This window comes from Mus caroli, unplaced genomic scaffold (genome assembly GCF_978045245.1).
Source record: "Mus caroli unplaced genomic scaffold, Mus_caroli_1 scaffold_10, whole genome shotgun sequence".
NCBI classification, from domain to species: domain Eukaryota; kingdom Metazoa; phylum Chordata; class Mammalia; order Rodentia; family Muridae; genus Mus; species Mus caroli.
In genome coordinates, this window is record NW_028227265.1 from 25172214 (window position 1) to 25193427 (window position 21214).

Below are 21214 nucleotides of genomic sequence, written 5' to 3' on the forward strand. Positions count from 1 at the left end.
TTAGAAAGTCAGTGTTTTACTTAAGCTTAAAATTAGTCTTCACACTTGAATGACAAATTGGTCTATAATTAATGCCTCCAGGGCAAAATTTGAGTGTCGCCTAGCTTGATGCTTAGAGGTAGCAAAACTTTTCTCAGCCAGGATAGGGAACTGATATTAGTTGCCAAGCACCTACTGTGTGCTCATATATTTTCCTATGCCAGCATGCTGGATCCCAAATTGACACTGGGGTTGTGTGGATTCTGCGGGCTCCATTAACCCTGACCTCCCCCACCCCCTCACAGGCTGTACCTCTGACACAGAATAGGGTTGTCTCAGTGTGCCCAGCATGGGAACACACACACTTAAACTCTGCTGTGTCACACAGCTGCAGTCAGGTCCAGCTTGGAACAGGCACTGTGTCTGGTTCTGGGCAGAGACACAGCTGATCTTTATTATATTTACATTTAATTATATATTGAGGGACTAGCTTATTTTTCTGCACCATGTGGGTCCCCGGGATCAAACGCAGGTCATTAAGTCTGGTGACATGTGTCTTTACTACACATTGTGCCATCTCACTAGCCTATCTTTTTAAGATTTATTTGTGTGTGTGTGTGTGTGTGTGAGAAAGAGAGAGAGAGAGAGAGAGAGAGAGAGAGAGAGAGAGAGATTGAATATGAATGTGCATGTAAAATGCAGGTGCCTGCCAAGTCTAGAAGAGGGTGTCAGACAGTCTGTGAGCCACAGGTACGCTCTTAACCTCCATACCATCCCTCCAGCCCCGAGCATAGTTTTCATCGGAAGTCCCTGCAGACGATCCCACTTTCTCTAAAGCAGGCTCTAAGGCTGCGGGCAGAGAAAGCAGCTTTGTGACTCTTTGGTCAGTCTCCATTCTCTCCACCCTTTTTCCTTCTTTTGGTCTGGGCCTTTCCTTGCTAGGGCAGCCGGCGACCACCCCGGGAGTCTGGGCCAGACGCCCAGCAGGTGAGGGCGTGGTGGGGGCGTGACGAAGGCTCCTCACCGGCCCCGCCCCAACCTGCAACGCCCCTCCTCTCCCCAACGACCCCCCGCCCCCAGCCCTCAGCGCCCCGCCCCTCCCCGCGCCGGCCGCAGTCTCCGCCCCCTCCGGGCCGGCGCGCGGCTCCCGCCTCCTTCCCTCGGCGCCCGCTCCCGCCTCCCTCCCTTTCCGCTGCCGAGGCGGCGGGAGCCGAGCCCCAGCGGACCGAGCCGCGGCCGCAGCGGGCGGCGGGCGCAGAGGCGGCGGCGGCGGGGTGGTCTGGCGACGGCGATGCGGCGGCCGCTCTGAGCCTGCCCGCTCCAGGCGCCGGGGGAACCGGCCGCGCGGGGCGGCAGCATGCGGGGCGGCGAGGAGCTGGACGGCTTCGAGGGCGAGGCCTCGAGCACCTCCATGATCTCGGGCGCCAGCAGCCCGTACCAACCCACCACCGAGCCGGTGAGCCAGCGCCGCGGGCTGGCCGGCCTGCGCTGCGACCCGGACTACCTGCGCGGCGCGCTCGGCCGCCTCAAGGTCGCCCAAGTGGTAGGTGCCGGGCGGGGCTCCAGGTACGAGCGGGCGGGTCGGCGGCCTAGCCCGCGCCTTCTTTACCCGCACCCGGCCGCGGGGGAAGGCCCGGCCGACCAGAGTCGGGTTCGGGCTGCGCGGTCCCCGCTCCGCGCACCCCGTACTCCGAGGTCATTGGGTTGCAGTCCCTGCTCCTCTGGGGACCGCGCCCTCGGCCGGAGTCTGCCCTCTGCAGCTCCGAAGCCTCAGGGGTGCCTGCACACCTGCTCCGGGGCCTACCTGTGCCCTCCCTGCTTTATCGACAAGAGGTTGGTGCGCAGAGCCGGTTGCGAGGGCCGTGCCATCGACTGGCTACTACTGTGCTTAGCAACTTGTAGCAGGTTTTCCGGCTCGCGTAACCCCCAGACGGTTCTCTGCTAACAGAGGCCGGGGGCAGTGGCACGGTTTCCTCCCTGGCGCCTAGCAGGGTGCCCAGCAGATGGTGGATGTTCAATAAATATTTGTTGAATGGAGGCGTGTAGCCCAGATGCAGTGGGGGAGTCCAGATCTACCCACAAAGCCTCCAGTCTTTACTGCGGACGTTGGCTTCCTTCATAGCATCCTGTAGTCTCAGCACTGGTGGTGGCTTCTTGGGACTGCCCAAATTGGTACCCAGAGTTAAGTCACTCTGGGAGGGCGGCCAGTTTGGGAGGTGACAGATACAGGGAACTTTCTGTTGGACTTAGGCATTCGAGAGCACATTTCTTGGTGGTCCCCCCCAACCCCCCCCCCCCCCCGCGACCCCGCAGAGTGTTTGGTTCAGGGGCTTGTGGATTCTGTTTCGGTTTTGTGGTTTTGTAGCAGGTCCCTTTGGGCAGTGTAGTTTATCTTTGTGGTGGACTGGGCACGGTCCAGTTTTGAAAAACCTTTGTATTCCTCCTATTCTCTGTCACAGGTAGCCTTTCACCGAGGCCTCAAAACTTTTTAGACTTGTCACCCTGACAGAGAAGCCTTTTGCACAGAACTGCAACATATTTGCATTTTCTTTCTGGGAGCAGCAGGCCTGTTCGGGCGTATTAACTGAGTGCATACGTTAATCTTTCTTGGGAGAAATACCATATGTGGACACCCTTTAAATAAAGGTCCCTGTGTTTGTAGGTTGCAGACTCATGGGGAGTTTCCTCTCTTCTCTGCGGAAGGCTTGGTCTTCTGATGCCTCGTTTTAAAGGGCTTTAGTGAGAAATAAGTGGAGCGAGTTACCTATCTTTAAATTTTAAAACACTCTTACTCCAGTGATCTGGAATGTTCTCAGGGATACCAAGCTTCTGTTAGCCATTGCTGTTAGCAGAGAGAATGTTGGTGTGGGAGAGATACGTAATCCTTTTTTTAAAAGAGCTAGCTAGCTAATGTTTGAGTGCGGTGTAGATAATCAGAAGTAAGAAAAGGGCAGGGCTGAACTTGGAGCCAGAAGGTGGACTCCAGGGCCTGGTCGGGGACCTTCTTAGTTTACTTAGCAGGCTTTTGAAAGTAAGGACAACTCTTATCTTGCCTCTCAGAATGGAGACGGAGTGGTTTGTACAGAACATTAGCCCCTCACGGCTGGGACCTGGCTGTCTGCAGGAGCAGGAGCTGGAGCTGGAGCAGGAGCAGGAGCCAGCCATGCTTCCTCCTTTGGGGAGGTGTGGTTGTGTGGTCATCCTTACTTTCCATGTGGAAGGACTTTAGGGGCCAGCCTTTAAAAGCTTTCCTAGTTGCCGAGTGTCTACTATGGATTGTGTACTGGCAAGTGAAGAGATGGTCACTTGAGTGATGTGGCAGTCTCTGGTGTGCTGCCCTCTGGGTTCTCAGCCTTGCTGAGTGTTAGGACCTTCAGGGTGATCCACCTTCCCTCAAGAAAACAGACAAGTTCCAAGAGATAACACTTGAAATTTAAACTGGAAAATAAACAAGACGTCCTTATGAGGGTCCTTCTGCGATGTCACACAGCGCAGACTCCGCCCAGAGAGAAGGGAAGGCACTAATTCTTTCACTTCAGTAAAGTCTGGCTTTTAAAAGGCTTAGTATTTATAGACATTGTGATGTGAGGCCTAAGGAAACTGCAGATCCTTGCTTTTTCCCACACTTGGTCCAGTATTGCCACCACCCTAGGCCTCTGTAGATTCAGTGATTCAGGGTCTCTGAAACCTATTTAGATTTTTTTTTTTTTTAACATCAGATAGGAGCAGAAAACATGATTGTTCAACCTACTTAGGTTTTAACAGCAGTTCCTAGGTGATTCCCATGTGCACTGGACGCTGGAGAAGAGGACTTGCTAGTTAAGATCCATTGCCATTCTTCCAGAGGACCTGGATTTAGTTCCTAGCACCCAGGTCTGGGGCTCACAGCCACTTGTAACTCTAGCTCTATAGGGGATCTGATACCATGTCCTGTCTTCTGTGACACCTAGGTGGCACATACTCACTAGACCACATATTTACACATTAAACATACATTTTAAAATCTTAAAAAAAAAAAAAATCCAGAAAACCTGTTGACGGATGCTAGCTCTTGTCTCTGTCCTAGCAGTCAGCAGTGTTCGTCCCTTAAAAGAGTGAGGGGGTAAACTTTGCCCCAGATCTCCGATCTTTAAATCTCTAAACTCTGTCCCACCCCTTTCCACAGTCATAGAATGAGGGAAAATGACCATGTGAGCATTTTAGGAATTGCAGAATTAAGGAGTTAAGGTAACCGTAGGTGCTCTCTTAGGTGACTCAGAGGCAAATCTGAGCATTTGCATCTCAGAGTTGGGATTCGCACATCTTTTGCTTGGTGGGCAGCCTTGTCAGTTTGTAACCTGGAGCACAGTTGGAGAGTGTTTTATTGTATTCTTGAGATGTGTGGGATGTGATGGTAAAACAGACAAAAACCAAACCTGCATTTCCACTAAAGCCCTACAGGAATATCAAGAAACTATACGTAGCATAAAACAGCCACAGTTCCATGCCTTCGACTCTGGTAAACACTGGCTGCAGCCACTATGCAGAGCCTATTGGCCCCAGATCCCAGAGTTACTGGGTCTGGGCCAGTAGGTTTAATTGTGACAGACTTTGGTGTCCTCTCCTTTGAAGAGCTGGTCTAAAGACCAGGCACCAGGGCCTGGGAGATAACTGTCAGTAAATGATTGCCTCCAAAGCCTGCGGACCTGTGCTTGTAAAGCCAGCCCTGGGTAGACAGAGACAGGCAAATCCCTGGAGCTTGCTGGTCCATCTTAATTGGCAAGCCCCAGTTTTCAGTGAACATTCACGTGGCGGTCATAGGATGACTCTGTTAGCCGGTTCTCTCCTCTACCTTTCTGTGATCTACAGGGATGTAGTGTAATCATCAGGCTTGTATCCTCAAGTGGCAGGCAGGCACCTTTCCTCACTGATCATCTCACCAGCCGCCAGATTCACCTCTAATAACTGCTGTCAGCAAACGTGGAAGTAAAGGGAACTTAGTTCTGGAAAGGCTAACTGAAAGCTCTGTAGCTAGCTTCCTACTTGTGGAAACAAACAAATGCTTTGCTTTCAGATGGGGGCCAGGCAGTGATGCCTGCTCTTCATAGCCAGCAGCATACCGAAAGCTCAATCTGGTGCAAACATGGATGAGTGGATGGATGGATGGATGGATGGATGGATAGATGGATGAGTGAATGGATAGATGGATGGATGGATGAAGGCTGGGTGGGTGAGTGGATGGGTAGATGAGTGAATGGGTAAATGGATGGATAGCTGAGTGAATGGATGGGTGGGTGAGTGGGTGGATGGATGGATAGATGAATGGATGGATGAGTGAATGGATGGATGGGTGGATGGATGGATGGATGAATGAATGAGTGGATGGATGATGGGTGGGTGGGTGGATGGATGGATAGATGAGTGAGTGGGTAGATGGATGGATGGATGAGTGAATGGATGGATGGGTGGGTGAGTGGGTGGATGGATGGATGGATGGGTGGGAAGGTGAGTGGGTGGGGAGGTGAGTAGGTAAGGATGGATGGGTAGGGGTGAATGGATATAGACTGGAATGTGCAGGTGGTATGAACAACTCTGTAGAAAATTATCTGGCAATATGCTAGAATTAATAGTGAGTTAGCAGGGTTTTCATACATAAGATCAACATGTAAAAATCAACCATATTTCTGTATCCTAGCAACAAATTATTAGAAATTCAAATTTTAAAAAAGCCTGCTTTAGTGGCTCATACCTGTATGTAATCTCAGTATTGGGGGCTGAGCTGGGAAGGTTGCTCAGAGTTTGATGCTAGCTAGCCTGTGCTGAAGAGAAAACCCATCTCACCAAAAAAGAAAAGAATAACAAAAACAGTTGCTAGCTTTGGAAAGGATGAAATACTTAGAAATCTACCATAATATGTAGATCTCTACTCTGAAAACTAGAAATCACTGGAGAAAGAAATCCCATGTGACCTAAGTAAATGGACAGACATACTGTATATGGACTGGAGAGCTGTAGCCATAATGCATTCCAAAAACTCAACAACGCTTGTGTGTGTGTATTTCAGAGACAAGGTTTTTCTGTGTGGCCCTGGCTGGCCTAGAGCTCGCTCTGTAGACCAGTTTGGCCTTAGAGATCCACTTGCCTCTTCCTCTGCCTCTGCCTCTGGAGTGCTTGTGTAAAAGTGTGGGCCACTACTGTGCCCTTCTTGGCAAGATTTTTGTATAGAGAAAAGCTGAGTCTTTGTGGACAGTCCAAGTGGCTCCAGAGGTGGTGATGAGAGAGAGGTGTTTGTGTTGGGTGGGGTGCCAGGAAGTTCCCTTGGGAATGGACATTGTGTTTCTTATCAGGTGAGAGTCTTAGAAGTTGCTTTTCGTGCCTGGCCACTGCAGAGCTGCAAAACTCTGGGCTCCTGTTCACGAAGCCTGCCGACACTTGCTGTGGTCTGAGTGCTGCTCCCGAATCTCCAATTCATATCCTGGAGTCCGGCACTAATGAGATGGCTAAGAGGCAGAGCCGAGCCTTAGCAGGGTGAGGTGCTCTATCAGCTCTGGGCAGGCTGGGGCAAGAGGATAAGGAGCTTGAGGATAGCCTGGGCTAAAAAAAATGGTTAACGTTTGGGAAGTCTTGAGCTTAGTCCTTAGGAATGGTGTCAGTACCATCGTAAGAAATGGTGAAGGTGCATTCCATTATGTGTGGGTACAGAAGGTGTCAACTGTAAGAAGTAGGCTTTTACCACGTACAAAATCTGCTAATTCCTTAGCTTGGACTTTGCTACTTCCAGAGCAGCAGTACATTTTTATTGTTTATCTTAGCCAGTGTAGGGTGTCTTGTTATAGTAGTGTGATTAGACAGCTGTACCCCTGGCCATTCTTTCTCTGGGTTAGAGAAATGGGTGGCCGAAGCCTTGAGTGGCAGGGAGACATTTTTCGCTATCTGTCTCCCTTTCCATATTGAATTTTGTTCTACATGCAAGTATTTTCTCTTAATAACTACTGGGATATGTAAAAGCTATATGGCCAAGGTATTTGTAAATATATTTTGAATCTGAATCTTATTTCTGAGAGCAGAGGGCTGGTAGGAAGAACGAACCATACCTAACTTCAACAGGGATGTATGTGTATAAAATTATATATAAATTATCATATATATTGTAATATATCATATAACATGATATATGATATACAATAGAAATAATATATAATATAGTTATATAATACATATAGAATATGTACATATTATGTTAGTATTTGATATAATTGCATTATATATTAATATGTAACATATACTATATAATTTATATTAATATATACTATGTAATATACATATGGAGGTAGTTCAGTCAGCAAGCATGGGAGAGGAAGTTTTTAAGTAGTTCCCCAGAAGCCATTTGAAAAGATAAAACTCCAGGTGTGGTGGTGGACACTGGTAATCCCTGCACTCAGGAGGTGGACACTGATAACATCTGCACTCAGGAGGTGGACACTGATAACATCTGCACTCAGGAGGTGGACACTGGTAACATCTTCACTCAGGAGGTGGACACTGGTAATCCCTGCACTCAGGAGTGGACACTGGTAATCCCTGCACTCAGGAGTGGACACTGATAACATCTGCCCTCAGGAGGTGGACACTGATAACATCTGCACTCAGGAGGTGGACACTGGTAACATCTGCACTCAGGAGGTGGACACTGGTAATCCCTGCACTCAGGAGTGGACACTGATGACATCTGCACTCAGGAGGTGGACACTGGTAACATCTGCACTCAGGAGGTGGACACTGGTAATCCCTGCACTCAGGAGTGGACACTGATGACATCTGCACTCAGGAGGTGGACACTGGTAATCCCTGCACTCAGGAGGTGGACACTGGTAATCCCTGCACTCAGGAGTGGACACTGGTAACATCTGCACTCAGGAGGTGGACACTGATAACATCTGCACTCAGGAGGTGGACACTGGTAACATCTGCACTCAGGAGGTGGACACTGGTAATCCCTGCACTCAGGAGTGGACACTGATGACATCTGCACTCAGGAGGTGGACACTGGTAACATCTGCACTCAGGAGGTGGACACTGGTAATCCCTGCACTCAGGAGTGGACACTGATGACATCTGCACTCAGGAGGTGGACACTGGTAATCCCTGCACTCAGGAGTGGACACTGGTAATCCCTGCACTCAGGAGGTGGCTCATCCTTGGCTCCCTGACTAGCCAGCCTAGTCTGCAAGTTTCAGACCGGTGAGAGAACATGACTCAGAAAATATTGTGGGCAGCATATGAGGAATGACATCCCAAGTTGACCTCTGGCCTACACACACAAATGCAGATGAGCACATACATCTGTACATATACCTGTAACTGCCGGCATATACCTCCACACAGATATTTGAAAAATAACTGGCACCAGCTCTGCCTCAGTGCAGATTAATTTTAAAGCTAATTTATCAGCCATAATCTGCAGTTCTCCCTTTACCTCCTCCATAATTTGGAGGCCCTCAGGGAGAATGGCTTAGGTAACACTGAACACTGGAACAAACAAGAAGCTTAAAAGTGTTTGGTTACGAGGGCGGTGGTGGCATATACCTTTAATCCCAGCATTTGGGAGGCAGAGACAGGCAGATTTCTGAGTTCGAGGCCAACCTAATCTACAGAGTGAATTCCAGGACAGCCAGGGCTACACAGAGAAACCCTGTCTTGAAAAAGAAAAAAAGAAAAAGAAAAAAAAGTGTTTTGTTTTGTTTTGTTTGATTTTTGTTTTTTAGTTCATTTTCTTGCAAGGTGTTGTGGCTCACCTCTTTAAGCCTAGCACTCAGGAGGCAGAGTCTGGCAGATCTCTGAGTTTGAGACCAGCCTGGTCTCCCTATCAAGTTCCTGACCAGGGATATAAGAACAAAATACATTTTCCTATAAAAAAAAACCAAGCATTCTATATTGTAGCCAATGCTACTCAAGCTAATGGAAAGCTTCTATTTGAAAGAAATCCTGTCTTTAAATAGTAAACCTTGCCAGACAGTGGTGGCGTATGCCTTTAATCCCAGCACTTGAGAGGCAGAGGCAGGCGGATTTCTGAGTTCGAGGCCAGCCTGGGCTATAGAGTGAGTTCCAGGACAGACAGGGCTACACAGAGAAACCCTGTCTCCAAGAGAAAAAAAAAAAAAAAGTAAAGCCAGAGGTCCTGAGTTCAATTCTCAGCATCATGGCTCACAACCATCTGTAATGGGATCTGATGCCCTATTCTGGTGTGACTGAATACAGCTACAGTGTACTCAGATACATAATTCGTTTAAAAAAATCTTAATAATAATAAAAACTTTGTAACTTTTTTGTTTTTTTTTTTTTGTTTTTTGTTTTTTTTTTGGATTTTCGAGACAGGGTTTCTCTGTATAGCCCTGGCTGTCCTGGAACTCACTTTGTAGACCAGGCTGGCCTCAAACTCAGAAATCTGCCTGCCTCTGCCTCCCGAGTGCTGGGATTAAAGGAGTGCGTCACCACCGCCTGGCAACTTTGTAACTATTTTATTTAAATATTAACTATTTTATTAAATGATTTGTTTTGTGGTGCTGGGATTAAGGCATTTACCACCACACCCAGCAAACTAACTTTAAAAGGAAATTGGGAAAAAAAATCATCTTCGTATGAGAGACTCAGACGGGCAGAATCTTGGGTACTTCATGAGAGGCCAGGGGTTGATGCTAGCTTGCTCTTTGATCACTGACCCTCCTGTATATGGAGGCAAGGTCTCCTCTCTGAACCTAGAGCTCACCCATGTATCTGGAGTTTGCTCTGGGGATTCCCTCTTTCCCTTCCTAGTGCAGGGAGGGACTGCAGGTGGATGGCCCCGCCTACCTGGCATTTACATGGCAGGCAAGCACTGTGCCCCGAACCAGTGCTCTAGCTGGCACTTAGCCAAGTTAAGGAGCCAAACTCTAGTCCTCATGCTTGTGTGCCCAGGCTTTTACCCACTGCACTAGCTTCCTGGCCTGGAATGTCTGCATCTGAAAGGTCACATAAGTAAGAACCTAAGTGTCTCTGAAGGAAGTCCATGTGCTGCATTCTCAGGTCTTCGTTGTTGCTGTCTGCTTGTTGTTATGACCACATCTGTAAATGTCCAAATGAAGTAGCCTGGATGCTTCTTTTGAATCGTTACCGAGTTTGTTGTTGAGTTTTCAGGGGTGCAGTTACTACTTCAAAGGGCAATCCTCTCACGTTTCTAAACATTACAAACCCAGACTTGTTTAACACGTCTCAGAACATATGTGAGGTCTCTGTGTCCCCGGTCTGCACTGTGCTTAACCATACACTTAGAGACATGCAGTGGTGAGCTCTGTCAGTCCTTATGGCTTCCCCTGGGTCACCAGGCCCTGTCAGTTCTTTCCTGACAGCCCTAGAGGAACTGTGTTCCTGTCAACAGTTCTCAGAGTCCCAGGAGGAGAAGCAAGGGTGGGGTAATGTGCACCTCTGAGACCCAGGTGCTTCTCCTGCTCAAGAGATGGCTGCTCTGTGATTGAAATATGTCCCCAAAGTTGTGTTATGGGTTTTGTTTCTCAGTGCCAGAGAGTGGGGCGGTGGAATCTGGTGAGAAGTGTGTGGGTCCTGGGTGCAGAACACCATGAATGGATGACTGCTGTTTTCCAGGGAGTGCTCTGCTCAGGAGACTGGATTCGTTTCTGTGAGAAGGACTTGTTACCAAAAGAGGCTGCCTCCTGCCCCCTCCAGCATGCCCTGCCCTACACAAGCCTGCTGATACCTCTTCTTCCCACCAGGATGGTAGCACGAGGGGTTGAAGTCAGAATGGCGGGGGCTAAGCATTAATTATATTCAAGTCTAGTATACTATAAACCAAAGCATCATGAGGTACATTTCTTTCCCTTGACTGGAGTTTTTCCTAACCCTGATTTTGTGTTAGGAGCCTTGGTTACCTTTTTGTTGTTTCTGACTTGGAGGTACTGCGGGGTGGGGGTGGGGGTGGGGGTGGGGGTGGGGTGGCTCAGGGCCACTGAACCACTAAGGTACACTCCTGCCCTTCCCTAGCATGTCAGTTAACATCCTTCTACTTCACTCAGTGCTGTACTTGGGCTTATCTCTCAGCTGTTCTTCCCTCTGTGAAGATTGCCCTCTTAGCTCTGTTCCTCAGGTTACCTCCTGGTCTCTGTGTGTGGTCTCCCCCCCCCCCAAGTCTTTGTCAGCCCCATGGGAGTACGGTTCTAAGTTTTTGCTGTGTCCCCTAGCACATCACGAGGCACTGACTAAGCAGATGAATATACGTACTTTGTGATGAATGAGAAAAAACATGGGATAATTACTCAGCATAGTTTATAAGGTTAAGGTTTTTAAATCCAAGGAATTTATAAGGGGAAATTCATGTATGTTCATAAACTGCCGGATTCAGTTTTAAGCAGAAAATGTTAGGGAGAAAGCATGGAAATAAAGTGGCATTGTAGTGACTTTTTCTTTGTTTTGAACTTCTCTTGTGAGGAGTCTGCTGCTCCTGGGAACGGAAGCCTTTGCTTAGAAGACGGATTTTTGTACCAGTGGGGGAACCATAGGAAGCTTTGCCAAGCTGCTTGCTTAGAGACAGACGTGTGAAATGAAATCCAGGGATCCTGCAATTATTATTGCAGTTGTTTGCTTTCTGATAACTGTTGAGAGAGGGAGCCGCTCCTGTCTGCCACGCTCAGAGCCGAGTAGATGCTTGCAGCCAAGAGTTAGGCTGAGGGGCATGGTGGCTCTCAGAAAACCTTCTGATTAAAAGCTAAGAACCACAGCTCCAGGGGCCTGGGAAAGCCATAGGCGGGGATGAGGTCCAGGATCTGCCTCTGGAGGCTGGAGGTGTGGCTCAGGGCCCTAGCTTCCTTCCTCAGCAACACATACCCGTGCACAGATACCCATGCGTGCCCCTCATGCACTTGAAAGGACCGGCTGGGTTTGGGAATTGAGTTCACAGACACCTACGGTTGTCAGGGTTTCACCAAGCTATGGCTAGTTCTGGGGTGTGATGATGGGGTGCAATGGAAGCCTTCATTTTTGTGGTTTCCCGTTGATTCCAGCGTAGCTATGAAAAACAGTGAAAGGCTTAAAGATTTCAGTGCCAGTGGGAAAAAGAAAAAGAAAAGGCAGGCAGGCAGGCAGGCAGGCCAGATGCAGGCTCAGGGCTCTTCTTCTGGAAATCCCTTCAGCTGTGTGCGCCCGGGGGTTTGTGAGTGTGTAAAGCTTGAGATTCAGACCTGTGCATGGCGGCAGAGGCAGTTCAGCCACTAAGTGCTTGTCACACAAGCTTGATGGCCTAAGTTCAATCCCAGGGTCCCAATGTGAAGGAGACTCAAATTCTGACAGCTGTCCTGTGAGCTCCAGGATGAGGGCCGTGGCACATACAAGCAACTCTTACATAGCACACACACGTGCATGCAGAGTAATAATAAACAAGGTAAATGGATTATCACACACCTGCCTTGTGGGCACTAGGGGCCACCCCGGGGCCTCCTGCACGCCAGGTCAGTGCTTTATGCTTGAGGTTCATCTCCAGTCCAGAGCCTGCACTCTTTCTTTCTTTCTTCCTTCCTTTCTTTCTTTCTTTCTTTCTTTCTTTCGTTCGTTCGTTCGTTCGTTCGTTCGTTCGTTCGTTTTTATTCCAGACAGGGTTTCTCTGTGTAGCCCTGGCTGTCCTGGAACTCACTATTGTAGACCAGGCAGGCCTCAAACTCAGAAATCCGCCTGCCTCTGCCTCCCAAGTGCTGGGACTAAAGGTGTGCACCACCACTGCCTGCGAGCCTGCACTTCCTTAAAGCTGCACTGAGATGGCTGGTGCGCAGAGCAAGGGAGAACAGACTCCTTTACCCTCCCTGTCCTTGGGGCCAAGGGACCTCTGGATTCTCCTCGTGGTCTAAACCCTGCCATTATAAACTGTCCATGCTCCTCCAGAATTAAGATCCTTAGTTTTAAAGGATTTTTTTTTTTTTAAAGATGGCTACTACACAATATAAGCAGTTCTAGTAGGGAGGAAACCGGTAAGATGTTACAAACTGTTCAAGGAAATTAAAAAATCATTACATCCCACTTCTTCCATAAGATAGATATAGATATCACTCTGGGTTTTTTGTGCCCAGACAGAAATCATTTTCAGTCAAACAAATTAGTTCCATACAGTTTAACCAGTTATAAAGTAGCTCAGAGATGAAGTGTGCAAATTCCACAGAACCAGTTAATTTTGAAACACAAATCTGACAAGATCAGATTTTCATTGGAAGTATTTAGGAACCTTTTTACTCCACTTGAAAACTGTTTAGTTTATCCTGAGATGACTATTCTGAAGGGAAGGAACTATGAAGGCTAGCTTTTTGTTTCGTTTTGCTTGTTTTAAGACAATGTCTCTAACAGCTCTGACTGTCCTAGAACTCTCTATAGATCAGGCTGACTTCCAACTCACAAAGATCCTCCTGCCTCTGCCTCCCAAGTTCTGGGTTTAAAGAAGTGTGTTATCACCGCCCGGTGAGGGCTAGATTTTTACCCATGCTTATTAGGCCCTCCAGATTCCATCTGTCCCTTGTCCCTTTCCTCCAGCCTGAAGCATTGTCCCTCCATAGGACAGGCTTCCTTCACGGTCTTGAGCTTCCCACTCTAGATTTCCTGTTTATCCCTGATCACTTTAAGTCTCAAGTTAGATGCTTACTGCTGTGTGTAAGACCATGTCCTCAGAGCCTTAGCCTGGCCTTGCTGGGCCCAAGTGACTCATGAGACCTGGCCAGTCAGGAGTCTAGGTGAGAGGTTGCCAGTCACCAAAGGCTGGGTGGGAGGTGTCGAGCCTGGCACTTAGCTGTGGGCGGTGCTTGGTAAATATTAGCCATTATTGTGAGCACTCTGGGTTCTGTCTCATCTGACTCAGCTTCTTTTCCCTTCCAGTTCTCTCTATGTGGTCCATGGTGGTTGAAAGGTTCTCATTCCTCTTCAGTAGCTTTGGTCACACATTGCTGCCGCCTACCCTCTATTCTCAGCCTGTGAGGCGGAGACAGGAACCCTATCCTCATTTCTGCCAGCTGTCCTGGCCCAGCCCTCCTGTACTGGTTTTCCTTTGCTTGACTGAGCACCTCTGTCCTGTGACACCAGCTTGATTGTGTTTGCTGGTCTGGTCCCATTGTTTTCTGGTCATTGCCCATACTGGGGAACTCCTGACTGCTCAGCAAGCATTATCAGCTCATCCAAGCTTTGGTCTTCTGGATTGTTAAAGTTTGGAAAAGTCCTGAGTCCAAGAAGAAAAGACCTACCTGATTCATGCTGACCAACACAGCAGTGATAACCTGTGTTCAGGGTGACTCTACAGTTAGAATCTCAGTCATAGGAGGAGCCTGGGTGTGCCCCTTCACGTGTGTGTGTTTTCCTGTGGGGAAGACTGATGAATTTCAGAGTCTCAGGTATTTCTAGCCCTGTAGCTTAGGAAGCACCATGTATAAGAAGCCGAGTTCTATATGTGTTTAAATGGCTGGCATTGACCCAGCCCAGGAAGACTGCCTGAGTGAGTGTCTCGGAACAGAACAGCCAGGAGGCCCCAGGGTTTGCACGGAAGTAACTCCTTGGGATTGGTAGATAGAATTTTGCCTTTTGGGTTTTTGACTTCTGGGTCAGTAAAGCAAAAGCATACTAGTGAGGCAGAAAGCATCCATGATCCTCGTAGAGTATAGCTGTGGGATTGAAGCTAGGGAAGAGAGTACATTGTTGCCCATGGCTGTGTGTGAGGACTCAAGTATGGGTAGGTGGGCTGGTGAGGAGGTTTCGGTGATAGCCAGCCAGGCTGGTCCTACACACGTCCCATTCACTACATATCTGGGAAAGCCGCAGCTGCTGGTCTGGACTTTGAGGCCCAAGGGTTGCCAAGCTAGGAGCCCACAGAGAAGGACTGATTGCCAGGAAGTCCCGGGGGAGTCTGCAGGATCAGGGGTTTGTCAAAACATCTGTGTTCCATTCCTGGTTCTTGGAGGTTTGTTTGTTTGTTGTTTTGTTTTTAAATGACCAAATCAACATAGTTGAAGAGTTAAAGAAGAAGAATCTAGCTGGTTAAAATAAATGTCTTAGTAGAGCATCCGATCCATACCTGACAAGTACAGAATTTAGCCAGGCTGGCTCAGCCGTCTCTCGCTCTCAACATCCTGCTACAAGTAGCTATGGCTTAAGTTGGGCAGGCTGTGCACTGCATGGCTCGTTTGCTGGAGGATGAAGGAAGGCTGAAGTGCAGTTTGCATGCTCTGATTGCCCAGCCACAGGCCTGGCACTAGGCAGCGTCTGCCGGCAGGGAAGGCTGGTTGTTGTCTAGAATGAATGTGGTTTTTTTTTGCTTGTTTCTTCTGAGTCAGAGGCTCAGTATATAGCTTAGTCTGGCTCCCAGTTATCAATACTCCTCCTGCCTCAGTGTCCTGAGTATTGGGATTATAGATGTGCCTTTCGACACCTGCCTTCCCATCTTAGAGGTTCTGGAGGGAGCAGTGCCGTCTGCTTTCTTTTTGTTTCTGTAGGGTGGGGGATTGGCTGGTCAAACATTCTATCTACAGCTTGTTTCTTTTGTTTGTTGTTCTTTCAGCAGCTTCTGTCTTATCCAGTAGGGAAATTTATTTTAGACATAGCTTGGGCATGGTGTTAAGCCAGATAGGAGAGTAAGTTCTCAACTACGCAAAGACGTAAACTCTAGGCATCTTCCAGATACACTACTTAAAGGTGGCGCACGCCTTTAATCCCAGCACTTGGGAGGCAGAGGCAGTCGGATTTCTGAGTTCGAGGCCAGCCTGGTCTACAAAGTGAGTTCCAGGACAGCCAGGGCTACACAGAGAAACCCTGTCTCGAAAAACCAAAAAAAAAAAAAAAAAACCAGATTTATTTTGAATTAATAAACATGTGGCATCTTGCAGCATTTTCTTTGCTGAATGCAGATAATAGTGTATTCAAACACCACATAGTTGACTAAATGCCTTCAGGCAAACAAGTAAGTGATTTGCTGACTTCAACAAGCGTTCCTGTTTGTTGAACAAACAGTAGTCCCCCCACCTACCCCTACCTCCCCCCGCCCCCCCGGCCCCCAGGATCTTTCTCTGTAACCCTGGGGCTTGTAGATCAGTCATGCTGGTCTCAAACTAACAGGGATCCTCCAGCATCTGCCTCGCTCCGACCTTTCCTCCCAATGCTGGGGTTAAAGGTGTTCTCTCAGTTCCTCTTAAAACCCAAGTTATGGGGCGGGGTATAGCTCAGTGGGAGAACTCTTGTTCTTGCCTAGAATGCACAAAGCGCTGGCTTCAATCCTTGCTATCCTCTCAGGAAAATCGAGAAGTTACCAGAACATCAATGATGTGTGGTAGGTAGTAGAGGCGGTGTAGACAGGTAGGAGAATTCCCACCTTCGGCATAAGGGACTTCTTCCTTTCTCCTTTCTGCCCCAAACCCATCTTCTCTTTTGTTGTTTCCTAGGCTGGCCTTGAACTCCTGAACTCAAGCAGTCCTCTTTCAGCTTCCCAAGTAGCTAGGGCTCCAGGGGTTCACCACTGTGCCCATACCTTTGCGGGTCACCAGGCGGCTTTGCGGTTACACTCAGCGCTGGGCTAACCGTGCTGCCTGGCACACACACACTTGTTGGTTGCAGGCTGTGTTGGAGCAAACACCCACAGGGTCTCTTGAATCTTGCAGGGCTTGAGCCACTGTTCATTTTCTCTCTGACTGCCTGGTCAAGGGTGACCTGTGACCCCTGGGCCTCAGTGGTATATCGGATGATGTATTTGAAAGAGATCTCAGCTCTACCCAACTTTGTTCTGGCTCCACTTCTGCCTGAAGCCAGTGGGATACTTCATTCTCTGCCAACCTGGCCAGTTTAGGAAGGGCATCCATCTGTCAGCCTTGTCTGGTAGAGACTTCTGAGCATTGACTGCCTTGGACTGAGAACCTAGGGGCAAGACTGGTGTGTAGCTAAGGGGCTGTGCCACTGTGACACTGCCTGTCTTAGAGAGGTGAGGACTAGCTACCATCAGCCTGAAAGCATCTTGTGAGTGTTGAGGATTGAGGGCAGAGGAAGCTACTGTTCTAAGGAAGGTGCCAGCCCCTGTGTAGTTGCTGTCAAGCCAACAAACCCAGCAGGGGAGAATGCTGTGTTTTAAAGTGAGTGGAATAGACTGCAGGGAGTAGTCTGGGAGACCTTGCTGCCTTGCCTCCTCTTGTTTGTAGGAGCACAGCCGTGCTCCAAATGCTGTATTAAGAGGCCCGTGGAGCAAAGCACATTTGCAGCACATTTTGGTCAGTGCAGGGCCTGCTCTCCTGTGTTTCCCATTTTACAGTAGCACAACTCACACAGCTCTGGTGGGTCAGAGCATCGGAAAGGAGTGGCTAAGCAGCGTTCAAGCATCCCATTTTTTTGAACTATACCTGTAATGCATTGTGATAGGTGATGCATTTTAAATGTTGGTATCTGACTGTCTGCCAGATCCCATGCTAACCTGAGTGGTTTGATCCTAGTGAGCACGAAACCGTCTCTGTTTATATCTATCTGGGTCAAGTTAGAGGTGCCTGGCCAGCCTGGGTGTGGACGTACCCCATTGCGTGTAACCCCTCAGAGTCTGGGTCTTGAGCATGGCACATCATGTGACGAGCAGTCTGGAGTCACTTTTGATATGATGGAATAAGTGACCAGCTCCAGAAGTGTGGTGGGTCTCCAGGAGCTGTGCTCTGCCTCCATCACTGGCCTTGCTGCTGCTCTCGGCACACACATCGCTTCAGGTTTCCTGCTTCCCAACTCCTGCTCCAGACCCCCCAAGTTCCTGCTTAAAGCCACTCCAGTTCCTCTCCTACTCCAGCCTCACATCTCTTGAAGGGTCTTTGGGGAATCTGGGGCTGCACAGGACTTACAAGGTTTCTTTATGCTGGGGACCTCAGAGTTGAGTACGCTTGTATTAGGAGTAGCACACTGTACTCGACTGTAACCCCACAGAGTAGGAAAACAACCTCTTAAATCATGTGTGCCTTTAAAAAAGAATCAGGCTTTTGTAGGAAAAGGTGTTTTTAAAATAAAACTTGCTGGGGGGTTAGAGAGATGGCTCAGCAGTTAAGAGCACTGACTGTTCTTCTTGAGGTCCTGAGTTCAATTCCCAGCAACCACATGGTGGCCCACAACCATCTGTAATGGGATCTGATGCCCTCTTCTGGTGTGTCTGAAGATAGCTACAGTGTACTCAAATACATAAAATAAACAAATACATCTTTTTAAAAAAGTAAAAATTACCAGATTTCTCAGCTATCAAGGATAGCCTCCTCAAAGAATTGGGTGTATGTTGTGTTAGCCTTATTCCTATGTGCAGGTTACTTTGATGGGATCTGTGGATGCTGTTTCGTAACTTATCCTTGGCTATGACAGCTTAAAAATGGATTTACATTATTTCTCTTAAGGACTTTCCATGGAGCTCGCTCTGTGGTAGTATGTGGCTGTGAAAGTGTGAAGCCCCAATTCAGCTCTCTCGAGTTTGCCTGAGCAGCCAGGGTGCAGCAGCGCTTCTGCCTCCTCCGCCTGCCTCCGACTGGATCTAGGGGATGGAGCCGACAGAGGAGGGGTGACTCTGTAGCTCCCTGGCCGGCTAGTCTAGCTCAATTGACAAGAGAGCCTTTCTTTTTTTTTTTTTTTTTTTAATCAACTTTTATTTTATAGCTCATGCTGGTTTTTTTTTTAATATATTTTATTACGTATTTTCCTCAATTACATTTCTAATGCTATCCCAAAAGTCCTCCATACCCTCCCCCCTCTCCCCCATTTCCCTACCCACCCATTCCCATTTTTTTTTTTTGGCCCTGGCGTTCCCCTGTACTGGGGCATATAAAGTTTGTGTGTCCAATGGGCCTCTCTTTCCAGTAATGGCTGACTAGGCCATCTTTTGATACATATGCAGCTAGAGACAAGAGCTCCGGGGTATTGGTTAGTTCATAATGTTGTACCATCTATAGGGTTGCAGGTCCCTTTAGCTCCTTGGGTACTTTCTCCAGCTCCTCCATTGGGAGCCCTGTGATCCATCCACTAGCTGACTGTGAGCATCCACTTCTGTGTTTGCTAGGCCCCGGCATAGTCTCACAAGAGACAGCTATATCAAGGTCCTTTCAGCAAAATCTTGCTAGTGTATGCAATGGTGTCAGCGTTTGGAAGCTGATTATGGGATGGATCCCTGGGTATGGCAGTAAGAGAGACTTTCTTAAAAAAAGAAAGGTGAAGGATGATTGAGGAGAGACACCAGATGTGACTCACTGACCTCTGTGTCTGTTCATGCACGCGCGCACACAAACCTTTCTATTGAAATTCAGAGTGTATAGGCATGAGCCCCCAGCTGTGTGTATGTAGCTTCTGGTAGACCACTCTAATGGGCTCTGTCTCATTTTGGAAATGAAACTTTTGTTTCATGATTGAGTGACAAGAATGTCATACTTTTTTCTCTGCTAAACCCAGACACAGTAACTAGCGCTAATTTTAACATCATGATTTTGTATTAAAAATTAAATTAGGAGACACCCACCATTTTCTTTCTGAAAACATAACTCTGGCAACATTGACCCCGTGGGGGCTGCATATGTGCTGGTGGTCTGCACTGTACTGAGTTGGCACATGGACTCGTGTGTCGTTCTGAGTGTGCGTACAAGCGCATTCTCACGTAGCTTCTCCACAGCTGGACTGCAGAGCAGTCCACACCCCTCAGCACCTCCTCGTGCAGCCTCAGCCAGCCTTTGCCTGGCACTCACTGATTCCGCGTGCCTACACTTTGTCTTTTCCAGAGTGTCCTGAAAGTGGAATTGTAGACAGTATATTTTTGAGACTATCTTTCACTGGCATAGTGTATTTGAAACTCATTCATTTTGTATTTTTTGTCAGTAGTTAATTTCTTTTTTTTTTTTTTTTTTTGGTTTTTCGAGACAGGGTTTCTCTGTATAGCCCTGGCTGTCCTGGAGCTCACTTTGTAGACCAGGCTGGCCTCGAACTCAGAAATCCGCCTGCCTCTGCCTCCCGAGTGCTGGGATTAAAGGCGTGCGCCACCACGCCCGGCTAGTTAATTTCTTATTATTGTGTAGTTTTTGATTATGATATATAATAATTTTCTTCCCCCTTTCCTCTCCCTACTTCTCTCCCTCAATTCCATTCCTCTCATTAAGATCTAGTCTCACTGCCTCAGCCTTATGTACACCATAGGACACAGGCACCCAGCTCTGCTAGTTTCATTACTCATTCACCTCTTGGGAGCCACTGGGCTGTGATGGATAGAGTGCTGTGGTTGGACATACACTTTCTTTGTGTTTTCCTGGGTTACTACCTGGGAATGAGGTGGAGCTAGAGCTGCAGCTCTTTCTAGAGTACTTGCCTGCCATGTACAGAAAGCCCTGATGCCCATGTGGATATACCCAGACACACACAGGACTTAAGGGCATGGCTGAATAGTAGAGTGCTTAGGACCTGGTTCACGTCACGCACATGCATGAGCGCCCGCCCGCCCGCCCATGTGTGGGTGTGTGTGTGTGTGTGTGTGTGTGTGCACGTGCATGTTTCCTAGAAAGATGATTGCTGGGTCAGAGGATAAATGTATGTTTTAATTATTATTATTTTATTTTTTTCTTTTTGGTTTTTCGAGACAGGGTTTCTCTGTGTAGCCCTGGCTGTCCTGGAACTCAATCTGTAGACCAGGCTGGCCTCGAACTCAGAAATCCACCTGCCTCTGCCTCCCAAGTGCTGGGATTAAAGGTGTGCGCCACCACCACCCGGCATGTTTTAATTATTATAGCCTTTAAAGTTTTTATTTATGTGTATGGGTGTATTGCCTGCATGTATGTCTGTGCGTCATGTCCATGCTTGGTGCCCAAGGAGGCCAGAAGAAAGCTTCAGGTCCATGGGATGTTAGTAATGACTGCCATGTTGATGCTGGGAATTGAACCTGGGTCCTCTGGAAGAGAAGCCCATGCTCTTAACCAAAGGTAACTTTTAGCTCCTTGTTTTAATTATTTAAGGACTGTGTAAACAGTTTTCTAGAGTGACTATATTTGTTTGTTTTGTTTGGTTGGTTTTTTTGTTTGCTTGTTTTGAGGTATGTATGTGTGTGTGTGTGTCTGTCTGTCTGTCTATCTGTCTATCTCTGACTGCTCTGGAATTCACTCTGTAGACCATGCTGGCCTGGAACTCGGAGATCTACCAGCCTCTGCCTCCTGAGTGCTAGGATTAAAGGCGTGCGCCACTATCCCCAGCTATCATTTGTATTCTTACTAGCTAGTCT

General features: G+C 48.1%; 1 protein-coding gene across 1 annotated transcript in view; it reads left to right on the forward strand.

Moving 5' to 3' along the window:
- The first annotated feature begins 1143 nt into the window (after window positions 1-1143).
- The window catches only part of Cmtm4 (CKLF like MARVEL transmembrane domain containing 4), a 46657-nt gene continuing 26586 nt past the window's right edge, over window positions 1144-21214 (forward strand). Inside the window, exon 1 of the mRNA XM_021170451.3 lies at window positions 1144-1522. Coding sequence (XP_021026110.1) covers window positions 1337-1522 — 186 coding nt within the window. The 5' untranslated portion in view covers window positions 1144-1336. The remainder of the gene's footprint in view (window positions 1523-21214) is intronic.